Source organism: Carcharodon carcharias, chromosome 18, assembly GCF_017639515.1.
Source record: "Carcharodon carcharias isolate sCarCar2 chromosome 18, sCarCar2.pri, whole genome shotgun sequence".
Classification (NCBI taxonomy): Eukaryota; Metazoa; Chordata; class Chondrichthyes; order Lamniformes; family Lamnidae; genus Carcharodon; species Carcharodon carcharias.
In genome coordinates, this window is record NC_054484.1 from 39,035,460 (window position 1) to 39,053,437 (window position 17,978).

At 42.0% G+C, this 17,978-nt stretch overlaps 1 protein-coding gene across 10 annotated transcripts in view; it reads left to right on the plus strand.

Moving 5' to 3' along the window:
• The window catches only part of LOC121290509 (HMG box transcription factor BBX), a 204,268-nt gene that overhangs the window by 161,700 nt on the left and 24,590 nt on the right, over positions 1-17,978 (plus strand). For all 10 annotated transcript variants that reach the window (XM_041210947.1, XM_041210951.1, XM_041210952.1 and 7 more), the window contains 6 exons: positions 205-403; positions 2,825-2,892; positions 4,894-4,974; positions 6,496-7,261; positions 15,695-15,833; positions 17,060-17,208. In XM_041210947.1, the coding sequence (XP_041066881.1) occupies positions 205-403; positions 2,825-2,892; positions 4,894-4,974; positions 6,496-7,261; positions 15,695-15,833; positions 17,060-17,208 (1,402 nt within the window). The remainder of the gene's footprint in view (positions 1-204; positions 404-2,824; positions 2,893-4,893; positions 4,975-6,495; positions 7,262-15,694; positions 15,834-17,059; positions 17,209-17,978) is intronic.

Genomic DNA, 17,978 nt, shown 5'->3' on the forward strand with positions numbered 1-17,978 from the left:
CCCAGCTCAAATCCTCTGGAGTGCATATGCTAAATTACAGCAAATTGCACTCTAAACTATGCTTTCGGAAACTTGTGTAGAGGTTTATCATGATTTGGGAATGTTCCTGCTCTTTAAGTAGTTTGTTGTGAAAGCAAGCCTATTGTGGATTAAAATGGTATTGGATTATTTCTGTTAATAATTCTTCGTGTTACTTTGTCTTAGTACAAGGATGCTTTTCTGAAGGCCAACCCTGGTTACAAGTGGTGTCCAACTACAAACAAGCCATTGAAGAGTCCATCACCTACTGTCACAACAAGGAAGAAGCTGTGGACATTTCCAACAGAACCTGCAAAGGAGTTTCCCATCACCAAAAGGGTGGTAAAAGCTGAGGAAATGCCACAAATCAACTTTGCCATGGCAGGTACTTAATCCCATGATGATTTAAAAGGAATCATTATTATTTTACAATATGAGCAACAAGGACATCTTTGTTTTGACAAAACAATTCCTTTCAAAATTATTTTTTTTTCCAGTTCTTTGTTTCTCTCCCCTTCCTCCTCATGTCCTATGCCTTGGGACCTGATGGGTGTCTTGCTCCCAGAATTTTTCCAATGGCACTTTGTAATTAGGAACTGACTCTGCCCCATTCGACTCCACCCTTTAATTTACTAAGCTGAATGGCACCATACCACACAACACCATGGATTTATTTACCTGTTATCTATGTAATGTTTAAAAACAAGGTTGGAGAAATGGCCCAAATCACACCTGATTCCTGAGTGGAGAGTATTTGTGGGACGAATTTCCGTCAGCCATGCCCAGATTCTTCTTCCGGAAGTACAGTATTGGGAGTCCAGAGTGGTTGCCTGAAACAGGCATGATGTGCTTTAAATACACTAAGTGGGGGGTCTAACGTCCCATGTAGCACCCCTCGACCCCAAATATGATCAAAAACTGGTACGTGCTCTTCTTTGTTTTTCTAGCTTCATTGTAACCTACTTTTGGTGTCCAGTCTTGAGAAAATGAGGCCCAAGGCTCAATTCAGAGTAAGCCTTGGGCCAACGTATAGAACGGCACATTCCAGTTTTGCAGCCCACTTTGCCAGTTTTAAATGAGAACCCAGTTTCTTATCCTGAATGCCAACACTCCAGATATCACATATTGTGACAAATGCAGAACTATTTTAAAATCAGGACACCCCATTCCAGGACATTCATTTCTCTACAGTTCCTTACCATTTGCGAGTTAAACTTTCAGTGCAGGATTTTCCCGACAGTGAGCCAGGGGTGGGGCCCGCTCGCCGGCGTGTAAATTGGCGCACGGTGATGTCATGGGCGGAACCCCCGATGTCACCGCGCCCCATTTAAATTTTCTGGTAGGTGGGGGCTCAGCAAAATCAGCTGTGCGCCCACCGACCTGTCAATGGCCAATTGAGGCCATTGACAGAGTAATTAAACTAATTAGTGGACCTGCCCGTCCAACCTTAAGGTTGGCAGGCAGGCCAGGAACCCCGGCGAGAATTAGAAAAAGTATGAAAGCTCATCCATGGGTGGGATGAGGTTTCATGTAGCTTTTAAAATTTTTAATAAAGTTTCTGTAAAAATTATGGATACTTCCCAACTCATGTGACAGTGTCACATGATCACATGAGGGGACATGTTAGGGAAATTTTATTTTTCTACTTTTAGCTTTTTTACATTTTGAGCCGATCTCCCTGAGGGGATATTGGGATTCCCCCTGCCCGCACAGGAATCACATAGCGCTTCCGTGCGAACATCACGCTAGGCAGGCCTTAATTAGCCTACACACATAAAATGGCGCCACACCCCCGATCAGGGGTGCCGATCAGAAGCTTCCTGTACGCACCCGCAATTCAACTTTGCCCCAGACAGGGGGGAAATCCTGGCCACAGTCAACGTTGAGAATGATTTTACTTAAAATTCCAAACTAAGAAAGAATTTCAGTCAGAACTGTAATTGGCTCAAGCTTTAATTTCAAACATTTAGTGCAATTACACTTTGTAGACTTAAAGGGACATACATCAGCATTTTATAAAAACCATAATAAATTCTGCATTCAATTAAAGGTAATTAAAGCTGTTTTTTTCTTCTCACCTCTTCCCCTGCCCATAAACCTTTTTAGGGTTGCTGGGGCAACAAAAATTGATTGTCAAATTATTTATGAAAATGTCTCTTTCTTACTGCGAATCAGCGTTCAATGATGTGTTTGTAACTGATTTCTCAGTAAGGGAAGAAAACAGAGAATTTGGGATCCACATCTTGCCGTTACTTTGCTGCTTTTAAGCACTGAATTCTTTGCAATCATGTGCCAGAAAGCAGAAGCCCCCAAAACCTGAGTACGTTTTCATGAGGTGAAATGTTTATTTTCAGTTACTGTTCTACTATTTATGAATGTCTGAAAATGACGGATGGAAGACATCAGCCAATAACACAGTCAGTATTAGAAAGCTGTTCCTCATGGGCATCCATGACGTGATCAAATCCTATTTTCACCTGATGTGTGCGCTCACGTAACATCTAATGGAGATTGCTAGATTGCGATAATGAGTATGAACCTTGGACTCAGATTTCCGCCTTCCTATCCACTGAAGCCCAGTACTTGGCTGGCTAAGGTCAGTTTAACTGAGCAAAGGCCAAGGGTAAAACTTGAGGACTTTCCCATCTATGTCCAACATGGCTGCCGTGTTTGTTTACATAAGTGATTGTACTTGAAAGTATTTCATTGTACATTTAAATTATTCAAGTATTTCTTAGGGATATAAGGTGGTAGTGAAATGGGATTACTTCAGGAATGAATAACACATGCATCTCTTTACTGATAGATCCTACTCAAATGGGAGGACTCAGTATGCTGCTCTTAGCAGGAGAACATGCCTTGACAGCCAAGGAGGTAAGTTGATAGAAATGGCTTTGACCTCTGTGTATACATACTGTTTTCTAAACTTGCTTTTGGAACTTGAGATAGAATAACAACATTATAATTTACTGCACTTAGGCATACACTGCAGGTATGTTCATTGTTCTGTTAGTTCTGCCTTTTACTCCATAATTTAAAAATACAATGAGAGCAAGTAAAATTGTTCATTAATCTGAATAGTTAAGAGAAAGCATGGCTTATAGTAACAGACAGTCGTTTTGTAGGTCAATTCATATTGAACAAAATTTGCTCTTGGTAATAAACCTGTTGCCCTCAAACACTTGCAGATCTAATTCTACCTCTGCCACCACTATGCTCAAGCCTTGTCAAGTATTTCCACTACATTTGAATATTTTCCATACTTTTGACATTGTGCATCCTTTGTTATTGTTCACATAAAATAGGGTGTTACTATTCTGTGGGGAGAGGGTGGTGCATTTCCTTTTAAGGCAATCTGTTGTCAGATGCTCTTTTTCCAATCCACCCTGTATGAGGACTTATTCTGGGCTGTGCCTTTAGTTTTTTTCTCTCCCGCTATGAGCGGCACATGCATTGTCTCACACACCAGAAAGATTTGCCATTTTTGAATGTTTGCTGGAACATAAACTCAAATATTCTCTTTATAGTCTTAGAGCTCATGGAGAGACATTGTCATTGCTAACTAAACTGGAGAAATTCAATTTCACCAACGTTTGCAATTTATGGTCAAATACAGTAAGGTTCAACTCTAAGTGTGCCCTTTATTGGCTTATACTTCAAGGAAGGTTATTACATATTTTCCACTGGAGGTGACTTGTCAGTACCCAACAAAATCTTCATTGCTGTAGTCAGGATTGAGGATACCAGAGATAAAAACAAAAAACTGCGGATGCTGGAAATCCAAAACAAAAACAGAATTACCTGGAAAAACTCAGCAAGTCTGGCAGCATCGGCGGAGAAGAAAAGAGTTCTCATGACCCTTCCACAGAACTGAGTGAATATAAGGAGAAGGGTGAAATATAAGCTGGTGTAAGGTAGGGCGGGGAGAGAAGTTGGAGGGGGTGGTTGGGAGGTGGTGTGGTTGTAGGGACAAGCAAGCAGTGATAGGAGCAGATAATCAAAAGATGTCACAGACAAAGTGACATCTTTTGATTATCTGTTCCTATCACTGCTTGCTTGTCCCTACAACTACACCACCCCCCCCAACTTCTCTCTCTCTCTCTCTCTCTCTTTCTCTCTCCCCGCCCCCCGCCCCAGCCTTAAACCAGCTTATATTTCACCCTTCTCCTTATATTCGCTCAGTTCTGTGGAAGGGTCATGAGGACTCGAAACGTCAACTCTTTTCTTCTCCGCCGATGCTGCCAGACCTGCTGAGTTTTTCCAGGTAATTCTGTTTTTGTTGAGGATACCAGTGTGGATTGATGATTGCATTGTGAATCTGATAGTTTTGACCACATTGTGGTGCTGCAACGATAGTTATTTATGCAGGCTGTATAGATAAAACCTTTGCACGTTGGCCTCTTAACTTCTTGAGACGGTCAAGAGTGGTTAGGGAGCATTCAGTGCTCTCCACTGGTGACTTTCAGAATTATTTTGGGTCTTAGTCTAATTCCCAATATTTCATGCTTTAAGCATTTCCTATTGATGTCTCCCACTTTTTATTTTGTACCTTAGTATGAATTTACTATTCTTGTGTAATCACTCACAAGTGGATACTGTTCATTTAATTATGTAAGAATACTGCTACATATTATAAATTCTACTTGCAGAGCTGGAAAGGGACTGGCAAAATAGTAGGTGGCAAAAAATCTTAAAACTCTGCCCTTGCTAAAGACTTTACAATTTAGCACCCACTTACTGAACCCTGATGATTAAGTGCTCAAAATTTAATAGTTTTCTTTTTTGGTCTCAGTTCTTTCCTCTCCAAGAAATGGAATTATTACAGTGAAAGGTATGATGGTTCAGCTGAAACTGATTTTTTTTTACGTCATGCAGATCTCCTCCAATACAGCACCGTCAGGAGTCCCTGACTCGTCAAAGCAGTGTGGGAATTCAGCATTGTTTCAGTTAGCAGAGGTATGCTTCCTGGGACTGGGATGATGCATAAAGAAATATATTTATATTAGTTTCAGAAATGGCTTATTTCTTCTACTGGAATGTGTGTGTGAGTTTATGGTGAATAAAACAACTTGTGTTTTACAAAAAAATAAATTACCCCATCAGTATGTAAACCTTTCACAACTGAGGCTTCACAATCGGCTGTACAATTCAAAAGAGAATGCACCTGTGCACCCTTGTAAGAAGGAGAAGACAATAAACTTGCTTATACAAAAACAAATTAAAAGTAAAAGCTAAAATGGTTCACAACATTATGCAGCTGATAGAATCTCGGATTGGTATTCAATTTATCAACTCAACTACCAAAGTCAAGTAAACTTTTAGTGCATTTTGAACATTTAATATTTATTTTCCCGTGCTTTTGGATTAATAATGGTATTGTCAATGCATACACTAAATACAATGAGGCATCAAATGCCATCACCTATGGGTGACAGCTTGAAACATCTGCTGACTCATCTATGGTCACAAGGGCTTAAAGAGAACAGGTTAAGTTGGGAAACAAAAACAGAATTACCTGGAAAAACTCAGCAGGTCTGGCAGCATCAGCGGAGAAGAAAAGAGTTGACGTTTCGAGTCCTCATGATGCTGCCAGACCTGCTGAGTTTTTCCAGGTTAAGTTGGGAGGTGCTCAGATCCAATCTCAATCAAATTGTAGAATAAAGGGCGGGATTTTCCACACCTGCCCGCCGCCAGGATCTTCCAGTCCGACCGCAAGTCAATGGACTTCTGGCTGGGGCGCCGCCTCGCCTGCAGCAGGTCCCATCCACAACCGGGGGGGGGGAGTAAATCCCAGCCAAAATTTCAATTCATCTTCCAGTTCAGCGAATGGCTGTTCAGCCAATAAAGTACTTTTATTGTTTGTTCACTGTTGTAATGTAGGAAATGCAGCAGCACAGCAAGCTCCCAACACAAAGTGATAATGAACAGATAATCTGTTTAGTGATGCTGATTGAGGCATGGATATTGGCCAGAACACCAGAGTATAACTCCCCTTTTCTTCTTTTGAAGTAGTGGCATGGGATCCTTCGCGTGCTCCTGAGAGGTTTAAGGTCACGTTGATAGAATGCACCCCCAAAAGTGCAGCACAGTTTATGTACTGCACTGGAGTGCCAGCCTTGATATTTGTGCTGAAGTTCTGGAGTGGGACTTGAATCCACAACCTTCTCACTCAGATGCAAGAGTGCTACCAACTGAACCACAACTGACATATGGGGTTGTTAGTTTAAAATAAATTGAATACTTATTTATTAGTTATAAGTAAAGATGGGGTGGGGGGAGCTTGTTTGACTTGATAAAATGGTTGGCAATGTGAGGTCATGTGATGAAACCTCCAGGAATAAATCCAACCTGAGTCGGAAGCCCTCTTTGCATGTTGTCCTCCATTATCTTAAGTGGCAGTGGAACTTGTAGGCGTTTTTAACCAATATGTTCCTCTAAAGTTTCTGTTTAATTGTTACGTATTGGTTTTTGCTTCAGATGTGTTCGGACCGGTTGGTGACAGAAGGAGTAAAAAATGAGCCTCCTACAGGTACCTCAGAGGATGGGCACACGTCTGAAGTCCCCACCATTAATCCTGGATTAGGTACAAAGAATAACAATGATATTAAACCACAGGATTGGATTACTAATGACAAATCGCTGTCTTTGTTAACTGACACTTCTTCTGTGACAAGTCTTAACAAAAGTGAAAAAATTAAAAAGAAGAAGAAGAAAAAAGTCAAACTCGAAACTACCAAAGCTGAAAAACAGACATTTAAAAAAAGCGGGAAAAAACGGAAGTCGTCAGAGTCTGACATGGAAAGCTTAATGTACACAATTGATGCTGTTGCTAAGGGTGACTGGGGTACTGAAAAACCTTCAGGAAGCCCAGTGAAAAGTGGACGATGCTCAGCAAAGTCAACTGAAAATCTGTTACACTCTGTCTCTAGCCCACCAAAGAAAAAAATGAAACCAAAACAAATAAAATTACCTGCTGAAAAGATTTCAGAACTCAACAAACACGCAAAGGTTTCTGATCTCGAGAAGGTTACCGTCAGCCCAGTCAAAACTGAAACTTTTTCTGTCACTGAGCAACTACTTTCCCATAATGCACTAGGTGAAGTGAAAGCTGAGAACAAGGAAATCAGTAAAAAAACAGAAGCATCTGGGTCCAGAAAATCTGAACGATCATGTAAAGGTGCTCTTTATAAGACTTTGGTGTCAGAAGGCATGTTGACATCTTTACGGGCTAATGTCGACAGAGGTAAGTGAAACGGTTCTGAATCAAACTCCCCTTGAATGTGCAATTTGTACGGTTATTGATGTGCTAATACACTACACAATGAATGAAGGATATAATGTATGGTTTCAGTTAATTCTTGATCTCAACTGGAGAGGCACAAAGACAAATGAGGTACTTCTCCACAATGAACAGCCAAACTCAAAACGGACAGTGCTATCTCTTGCTTCCTAGCATCTGTTTGCTGAGCAACATGGACAGATACAACCAAAACAGCTTGCTCCCCCGGGCTTTTAGTCTGGGTGTAGTGCATAGCTTGTAAGTGGCGGAAATGAGAGGGAGCTAGCAATGTATGCAATGAGATGAATTAAAGCATAAGTTATATCAAAACAGCTCTTATCAAAGTCATAAATGATACCCTGTGTGATCCTGGGAAAGGTAAACTTTTCCTGCTCATCCTTGTCGACCTGTTTGCAGCCTTTAATACACTTGAGCATGCCATCCATCTGTAATACTTCTCCACTGTCGTCCAGCTGAGTGGGACCGCTCTCACCTGGTTCCATTCTTATCTATCTAACTGTAGTCAGAGAATCACTTGTAATGGCTTCTCTTCCTGGTTCCACACCATTATGTCCGGTGTCCCCAAGGATCTATCCTTGGCTCCCTCTAATTTCCCATCTACCTACTGCCCCTCCACGACATTATTCAAGGCAAAGCATTAGTTTTCACATGTAAGCTGGCGATACCTAATGCTATGCCACCACCAGCTCTCTCGACTCTTCCATAGCTGCTAAATTATCAGACTGCTTATCCGACATCCAGGACTGCTTTGGCAGAAATTTCTTCCAATTAAATATTGGGAAGACTGAAGCCATTGTTTTCCATCCCTGCTCCAAACCCGGCTTCCCAGCTGCTAGCTCCAACTCTTTCCCTGGTAACAGATTAAGCCAGTCGATTCACAGCCTTGGTGTTGCATTTGATCCCGAGGTGAGCTTCTGATCTTGTATTCGTGCCATCACAAAGAGCGCCTATTTCCACCACCGTAACATCGCCTCTATCTCAGTTCATCTGCTGCTTATTCATGCCTTTGTTACCTCTAGACTTGACTCTTCCAATGCACCCCTGGCTGGTCCCAGACGTTCTAGCCTCCGTAAACGTGAAGACGTCCAACTCTCTGTTGCCCATGCCTTAACTTGCAGCAAGTCCTTTTCTCTTATCACTCCTGTGTTCGCTGACCTACATGGGCCCCCTTGGTTTTAAAATTTTCATCATTATTTTCAAATCCGTTCATTACCTCACCCCTCCCTATCCCTGTAATCTTCTCCAGCCCCACAAGCACTCTTCTAATTCTGGCCTGTTGTGTGTCCTCAATTTTAATTGCTGCACAATTGGTGGTTGTGTCTTCAATTGCCTAGGTCCCAAGCTCTGGAAGTCCCTCCCTACACTTCTCCTCCGCCTCTCCACCTCGTGTTCCTCCTTAAAACCTACCAAGCTTTTGGTCATCTGATCTAGTATCTCCTTATGTGGCTCGGTGTCATACTTTGTTTTATAATACTCCTGTAAAATGCTTTGGGATGTTTCATTATGTTAAAGGTGCTATATAAAGATAAGTTTTTGTTGTTATAGATGGTGCACATAGACTGTGTTCCAGTTATAAGTCAATTAATTGTTGAATTGTGCACACTATCAGGTCATGATGCAAATACCCTGTTTTTCTACATGAGTGCACACAATATTCATACATTGACCTGTGGCCCTGGTGTTAATTGAAGCCGTGTTCCATGTCAACCAAGTGTGCCCAATGTTAAAAATTCAAACTAGTTTCAGGTGTGATTTTGTCAGGCATTGAAGATATTATTGGCATTTCTCTTCTACAATGTGCAGTGATACCAATTGCTGAAACCTGAATTGAAAAGCGCAGGTTGTCCGGCCCAGGTGTTTTTGGCGTCCTTCAGTTGGCGTGGGGAGTTTGGTGTGTCTGTCTTCATCCTGAGTGGGGCTGTAACTGGATTACTGGGCTTTATGAATGGTACTTACATGAAAAATGAAGACATTATGAATGAGAAAAACACTTTTGGAATACTATATTAACCATACTGAACACCATTTCAGCTCTTTAATCAGGCATTGGCATTGCTCTTCTACAAATACAGTGATACCAATTGCCGAAACCTGAATTGAGAAACACAGATTGCCCGGCCCAGGGGGGGGAGCAAGGATTTCTGCATGAGACAAGAATTCTGCAGAATTTAGCACAAATAGTTTGGGAACCTCTGGCCTAAGAGCTTCTCCTGAAATCTTAAGCCATTCTGCGCTTATATTTATACATATGTAGCTCTGCTCACTGAATAATAATTGTGAATTGTGATTTAAAAGAAAGTGATCTTAGCAGTCACTGTCGCACACCTAAACCTCAGCCGTAGTTCAAAAAGCCGCAATTTACAGAGATGTTGTCCCAACTTCTCACCCGTTCACAGAGAAACTCCTCTTTCGCCCTCCCAGCTCAACCTAGCACTCTTCCCAAAATCTCCCCTCAGCTCAACCCTGCATTTCTTTCATCACCCCTACTCCCGGCACCCCCAATCGGGAAGAAGATATTTTACATTTCTATTCTCAATTCAACTTAGCGTTGCCCCCTTCCCCTTTCCCTGGACCCCCAATTCAAGCTAGTCCTTTTCAAAGTTCCCCTGCTCCCCACCCTGCAATACCATTCAAGCTGGTGCTATTCTTCTCCTGTACTTCACTGATTAAAGCTGGCCCTCCAGCTTTAACATGACAAGTGTCACTTGTTCAGTCATGCTATCCCTCTCTCTCTCTTGTCGTTTCTAGCCAGCACTCTTTCCACTCCACGTCGCGCACTGTCTCCATTTCCTGTCAGTTAATGCTGACATTGTTCTTTCCACCCTACGTCAAAGTAACACTCCCAGTTTCTCCTGCCTTCTGTCTCCCCTTTCATTGCCATCAATCTCCTACTGTCTCATCTCTGTGCTGCTGCTCATCGCTGAGTCCCCAGCTGCTGTGTACCTGCTCTCATGGCAATTCTTGCCTGTACTGTGCAGTGACTGGAATCCCTTCCATCGGCAGTTGTACCTTGAAGGGCTCAGACAGAGTATGTTGATTTTTCTCATCAAATATTGACATGGCCTCAAATACTGATTTGTCAGTGTTGGCATACATTAAGTATCTCTCAGCACTTGTCTCCTTTCCATGGAATTCCTGTGCAATGAGTTGTACTAACCTTCAGCTCTGACCTCTACCATGGTCTCCCCTAGCTACCCTTTTTCTCCCTCAAGTCTAGTGTAGAGTGAAGCTGTTTTATTGTGTTTCTTATTTACTCTGGGTTCTGATGTTGCAGCTTTCAAAAGCTGTAGTGACTGGAATTTCAATACAAAGTTGAAAAAATAGCCTTTAATATCTAATAATGTTTGATAAGATATTTTTGCAACCAGATTGTATAAATTTTCATTTTCCATGGCTATCCCCGAAGGTTAATTTGGGTGACAACATGCATAAAGGCAAGAAATTCTTGTGTTATTTTGCCCAGTATTATAATGGTCAATAGATGGCAGTGTTGCAAACGTTTCCATAATAATGGCTACGTATGAGAAACACTTAAGGAAGGGTTTTCTGGAGAATCAGTGCATTGTGGCTGCATAAAGCCATTGTCTTCGGTCCCTGCCACAAACGCCACTCCCTAGCCACCAATTCCATCCCTCTCTCTGGCAACTGTTTGAGGCTAAAACAGACTGTTCATAATCTTGGTGTCCTCTTTGACATGGAAATGAGCATGGCATCACTTGGACTACAGATTTCCACATTGCCTGACTGCACTCCAACTTCAGCTCATTTTCTGATGAAACCCTTATTTGCGTCTCTGTTACTTCTATTTGACTTGACTTTTCCAGCCCTGGCTGGCCTTACAATTTCTCCCCTCCATAAACTCATGGTCGATTAAAACTGTGCTGCTCGTTTCCTACCTTGCACCAAGTTTCGTTTACCCATCACTCCTGTGCTCGCTGATCTACATTGGATCCCTTTAAGCAATGTCTCAGTTTAAAAAATCTAATCCTTGTTTTCATTACCCTCCATGGTCTCACTCCTCCCTATCTCTGTAATCTGCAGCCCTACAACCTTCTGACGCATCTGCACTCTTCCAATTTGGCCTCTTGTGCTTCACCATTGGTGGCTGTGCCTTCGGCTGTTGAGGTCCTAAGCTCTGGAATTCCCCCCTAAACCCCTCCACCTCTACCTCCCTTTTCCCCTTTAAAACGTACCTCTTTGACCAATCTTTTGGTGATTTTTACAACAAATAGGAATAAGCAGGTCATTTTGGGTTGGCAGGCTGTAACTAGTGGAGTACTGTGAGGAGCAATGCTTGGGCCTCAGCTATTTATAGTCTATGGGCGGGATTTTCTGGCCCCACCCACCACCAGGATTGGCAGATCCTGCCGAAAGCCAGTGGACTTTTGGCTGGGCTGCCAAATCTCCTGCGGCAGGTCCTGCCATGACAGGGCCGGAAAACCCTGGGCTATATCAATGACTTAGATGAGTGTAATGTATTCACGTTTGTTGACAATGCAAAATTAGATGGGAAAGTAAACTGTGAGGAGGATGCAAAGAGACTGCAAAGAAATAAAACAACATGTTAAGTGAGTGGACAAGAACATGGCTGATAGAAAATAATGTATAGAAATATGAAGTTAGCCACTTTGGTAGGAAAAATATAAGCAGAATATTTTTAATGGTCAGAGTCTGGGAATTGTTGGTATTCATTGGGACCTGTGTGTCCTTGTACATAGAAAGTTAACATGCAGGTACAGCAAGCAATTAGGAAAGCAGATTTTAGCCTTTATTACAAACAGATTGGAGTAGATGAGAAATATGTCTTACTTCAATTATATAGGGCCTAGATGAGACCACACCTGGAGTATTGCATACAGTCTTGGTCTCCTTAAGTAAGAAAAGATATACTTCCCTTAAAGGGAGTGCAACAAAGGATCACCAGTACGATTCCTGGGATGAGGGGATTGTTCTTTGAGGAGGGATTGAGTTGACTAAACCAAACAGTTAATGTTGGAATCCATTTACAATAAAGTGCATCCTTTAGTTTATAAGTGAGAGCACCTGTTGCTTATTGGGGAAAGATTAGAGAATTATTCTTAATTGTATAAGAATGAGTGTACACCGCTGTGGGTAGGTTGGTGGGGGGGCCATGGGAATTCTGTGCCGATGCTCTCTGGTTTTGTGAATTAACCTTTTTTAAGCAAAAGACTGGCTCCAGATTCACCCTTTGCTCAATTTATGAACAATGATTTGCACATTTAATTCCATAGAGTTTAGAAGAATGAGAAGTGATCACATTGAAACATATAGGGCAGAATTTTTGGGTCGGCGAGTGGGGGCAGGGCCCGCTCGCCGACACGTAAAATGATGCATGGTGATGTTGGGCGTGCATCCCAATGTTACTGCGCGTCATTTAGATTTCCAGTTGAACTGTCAAAGGCCTATTAAGACCTGTTAAAAGCTAATTAAAATAGTTAAATGAGCTGCCAGTCCAACCTTAAGGTTGGTGGGCAGGTGAAGGGCCCAGGCGGCCTTCGCATTTTTCATGGAAGCTTATCCACGGGTGGGATGAAGTTTTTATAAATTAAATTAAGATTTTCATTAATGTTCCTTGACGTATCCCAGCTCATGTGACACTGTCTCACATGAGGGGACGTGTCTCAAAAAATATTTTCTTTCCTTTATTTAGCTTTCAGAAAACTTTAACTAATCTCCCTGAGGCACAGATTTCTGCGCTCTTTCGTGCACATGCGTGAAAGAGCACAAGCTCGCAGGTCCCAACTCAGGGAATACCCCCTGCCCGCACAGGGAGCGCTTATCGCTTCCGGGTGTGCGTCATGCTGGCCGGGCCTTAATGAGCCAGCCCACGTAAAATGGCGGCGTGGACCTGATCAGGGGCCCCGATTGGGTTCACGCCTGCCCCCGCACAACCCCCCCGACGGGGGTAGAATTCTGCCAAAAAATTCTTAAAGGCCTTCAGGCATGGATGATGTTTCCTTGGAAAGTCAAAAACTGGTGATCACAGTCTCAAAATAACGGGTTGGCCATTTAGGACCAAGGTGACGAGAAATACTTCATTCAAAAGGTTGTGAACCTTTGGAATTCCTAACCCCAGAACGCTGCAGACACTCAGTCATTGAGTTTATTCAGGATAGAGATTGATATATTTTTGGATATTAAGGGAACCAAGGGATATGTGGAAAGAGAGAATTGAGGTAGAAGATCAGGCATGATTGCCTCAGAGGGCCAAATGGCCTTCTCCTGCTCCTATCTCTTACATTCTTATGCTCTTACCTGTCCTAAGATGATAATTATGTGGTTCTGTGTGAAATTATGTTTGATAAAGCTTTTTTGAAGCACCTTGGCTTTTTATTACAATGTTAAAGGAACTATGTAAATACAAGTTGTTGTAAAGACACAAAACATTACAGTGAAAATTCACTTATTCAAGGTAATGAAGTCAACCCCCAGGTGGCAAAGAATCAAGATTTCCTAACTTGCTGCACACTGTTTATTACTTGCTCACTCCACACTCATCAGCAAAAGTCATCACAAGCATAATTTGCCTCCATTTACTCAGCCGCCCCTTGCTTCCCTCATGCAACTGCTTGACTAACTATAAACTGCTTGACTCTTCCAATACAGCTACAATGCTGGCATCTACTCAACAAAGTGGAAAATTACCCAAGTATATCCTGTCCACAACAAATTCAAACTGGTCAATTGCCATCCCAGCAGCCTACTCTCAATCATCAGTAAAGTGATGGAAGGTGTCATCAACAGTGCTATCAAGCGGCATTTGCTCATTGATGCTCAGTTTGGGTTCCAGACCTCATCACAGCCTTGGTTCAATCTTGGACAAAAGAGCTGAGCTCCTGAGATGAGGTGAGAGTGACTGCCCTTGATGCCAAGGCAGCATTTGATTAAGTGTGGCACTAAGGAACTCCAGTAAATTTGAAATTGGTAGGATTGGGAGTCTTATTTTGTATGAAGGAAGATGGTTGTGGTTGTTGGAGGCCAATCATCTCAGCCCCAGGAGTTCCTCAGGGTAGTTTCTTACACCCAACCATTTTCAGCTGCTTCATGACCTTCCCTCCACAGGTACAAGTCAGAAGTGTGATAGAATTCTCCCCATTTGCCTGGATGAGTGTGGCTACGACAACATACAAGAAGCTTGATGACATCCAGGACAAAGCAATCTGCTTGGTTGGCACCCCATCCACCACCTTAAACATTCATTCCCTCCACCATAGGTGGCTGCAGTGTGTACTATCTACATGATGCACCGCAATAACTTGCGAAGGCTTCTTTGAAGCACCTCCCAAACCCAGGCCCACTATCATCTAGAACGACGAGGACAGTAGGCACGTGCAAATACTATCACCTTTAAGTTCTCCTCCAAGTCAGTCAACGTACTAATTTGCAAATATATCACCGTTCTTTCATTAACTTGCATGAAAATCCTGGAACACCCTCCAGTACCATCACTTTAGAATTCATAAAGTTGGCTCACCACCACCTTGAGGGCAATTAAGGGTGGGCAATAATGGTGACCTTACCTTGCTCATATCCTCTGAATAAATACATTTTTAAGGATTGTGTGAGCTACCCAGATAACTAAACAACAACAATTGTCCCCATTGTGCAGAGGTAAGATCTAAAAGGGAATATATATTCACCTGCAGTGATAACATCTGTAACCTGATGTTTGTGGAACTGCCTGTTTAAACTCACCTCTCATCAGCAGATGAGCACTTTTGAAGAGACAGGGAGCGTTCTGTATAGATTTTAACTTTGTCAGCTCTGCTAAGATCAGTGATCTGGAGGCTGCCAAAGGAATCCCTGGAAATGAAGGTATTCTTTAATGCTTACCTCAGCAGCTGGGAGAAAAGAGGCACGATTCACATAGGGGGTGCACTTTGTTTATCAGTCTCTGGCCTGTGACTGAACTGGCAGCTGGCAGGCAGATACTGTGAGGAATAAGGTCAGATGTCTTGTCTTATTGCATGGAGGACTGCAGATCTCAAACTGTAGTGTAGCTGATGATTTTGTGCAGTTCAAAATGCAGGGTGGTAGGTGTAGTTAATGTTTCCCATTGAATACATGGCTCAAAAGGTTTGCTAATGAATTGTCAAATAAATTCACAATTTGGAATAATGGCAAATTGAAACTCTTATTTTAATAATATAAATTTCCCTTATTTAAGCAGTTAGTTACAGAAAAGAACTTTGGAGAAGCTGATCTTGAAAAGATGTAAGCTAGTTCATTGCTGGGGGTAAGAATTGGGTTCTGAAGGAGCCTGATGGCTTACTCTCAATTTGCATGGTGGAATATAGATCCAACTTCTGGAGTCTTCACAGAATGGTACAGAAATGTATTTACATTTTTTTTTAGGTAAGAAAGCCTCAGGGAAGGGAGGTTCATCTGACCATGAGGGATGTTGGAAGGAGGAAGATTGGCCATTTTCAAATGTTGGGACCAGTGGAACCAAAAAGTTGAAGAAGTTGAAACAGAAAGATGAATCTGCTCTTGGGTAAGAAATCCAGCTTCTTTCTCTGCTTTCCCTGCCACTCATGTTAGGGATTTAACCTGGCAGCCTGTCTGCCATTCACTCATGTTTAGCTAATGGTTTTGTGTGTAGAACAGTCTTTTGTGTCTGTCTTGCAAACTCTACTATTATAAAATGTACTCATCACTGATATCTGATTTTCAGTGGACCTTGAAAGAAAGGATTATACCTATGACACCATTAAGTCTCTTGTCTGTATACTTTTAACTGTGACTGATAGCCTGATATTTTATCTGCTAGGATGATGTGTCAGCTATTAAAGAGTACTTGGTTTTTCAGAATATTCTGCCATCAAGAATATTTCAAAATGTGTTCACATAAACTGTTTTTGTCCTCCGTAACTGAGTAATATTGAGGATTTGTTTAGGGATGGAAAAATTCTGCCAGTGTTTTATTATGTTTCTCACTTCTGCCTATACCCTCTTCAATCCTAGGTCTTTTACATTTTTCATGTTAGCATTATTAGTTTTAATACACATCCTTCTAGTTTTTGTAAATCACAATTAACATGCAATTTTGCAAGGGAGGGACCTTGTGAAAGTATCTGGGTTGTTCTTACATGTTATCAGCCACACCAACCCCGTTCTGAACCTGCGTCTCTCTACAAGGTGTGACCAAAGTCTGGAGCAAACTACCCAGATACTGCTCCCCTGTGTCCGAGTGTCTCCAACGTACATTTCAGCTCAATAACTCTGAGCCCCAGAGATTCAAGATGGAGATATCAGCTGCAGATGTGATCACTCAGATAGTCTCTGTGCCCACTAACTCCTACATATTACAGTCCAGACACACAAGCTGTTCTTGCCATCGTGGTCTGGATTATTTATACCCTGTTTTTAGGTTGTTGTAAGTATTTATCTTTTCTACACACTTCCTTGCACTAAGCACCAAAAACTGGACAAAAGTTTTTAAATACATACTATATATAGCAAGCTTACACGAACCACTACACTGGAAGCAAAGAGCAGCACCTCCTTTTCCCTCTGCACCAAATTCCCACTTGCACAAAATTCCCAACTTTTGCACTCTCTGTTTACCGTACAGCCTGTTCTGTTGTCACCCTGTGCTGGCCATTCTATCCAACAAAGTTCACCTGGTTTAATTTGGCATTGAAGGAGAAACCTTAAAACTTGTGGATGACCAAGACCATCAAAATAATGCATTTGAGAACTCTATTCTTTGCCTTCCAGGTTGGGGAATCTAGAGCAGGAATTTGCAAAGAAATTCAACAGCCTTCCACAATATAGCCCAGTAACTTTTGACCGCAAGAACACAACAGTGACAAGGAAAAAGAAAAAGAATAGGAGTGGATCCACTGAGCAACAAAAAAGTGATAAAGGTAGGATAGCAGGATATAAAGTAGCCTAGATGTATTTTAATGCTGGATGTCTAGAAGTAAACATGCCATCTAGTGGTTGCCAAAGCCCTTGTAGATTTCAGGCTACTTGAATACCATACAGAAAATGCTTGAAATACTCAACAGGTCAGGCAGCGTCTGTGGAGATGGAATTGGAGTTAACATTCAGGTCGATCATGAAAGATCACCGACATACATAGGAAAATACAAAGTAGGAGCAGAAGTAGGCCATTCAGCCCCTCGAGCCTGCTCCACTATTCCATAAGATCATGGCTGATCTATTTGTATTTCGAGTTCCACATTCCCATCTACCCCGATAACCTTAGGTTCTTGCTAGGCAAGGGAATCAATCTACCTGCGCCTTAAATGACCCCCGTCTCCACCGCCTTCTGAGGCACAGTGTTCCAAAGTTGCACAACCCCGAACCATAAACTCTGTTTCCCTCTCCACTCATGTTGCCTGACCTGCTGAGTATTTATCGTGTTTTTATTTCAGATTTCCAGCTTCCACAGTATTTTTGCTTTTGCACTTATGTACCTCAATTAGACATGTTTAGTTGCTTTCTGGATTCCTACATGTTTCGAAAGAAGGGAAACAACAACAACTTGTATTCATATAGCATCTGTTAACATAGAAAGTCCTGATGTGCTCTACAGCGACATAATTGGATACAAATATTTGCCTAGCCAAAGGAGGATAGATTAGGGAAGGTTTTCAAAGGTTTGGTCAAAAATCTTTTTGCAAACAGTTTG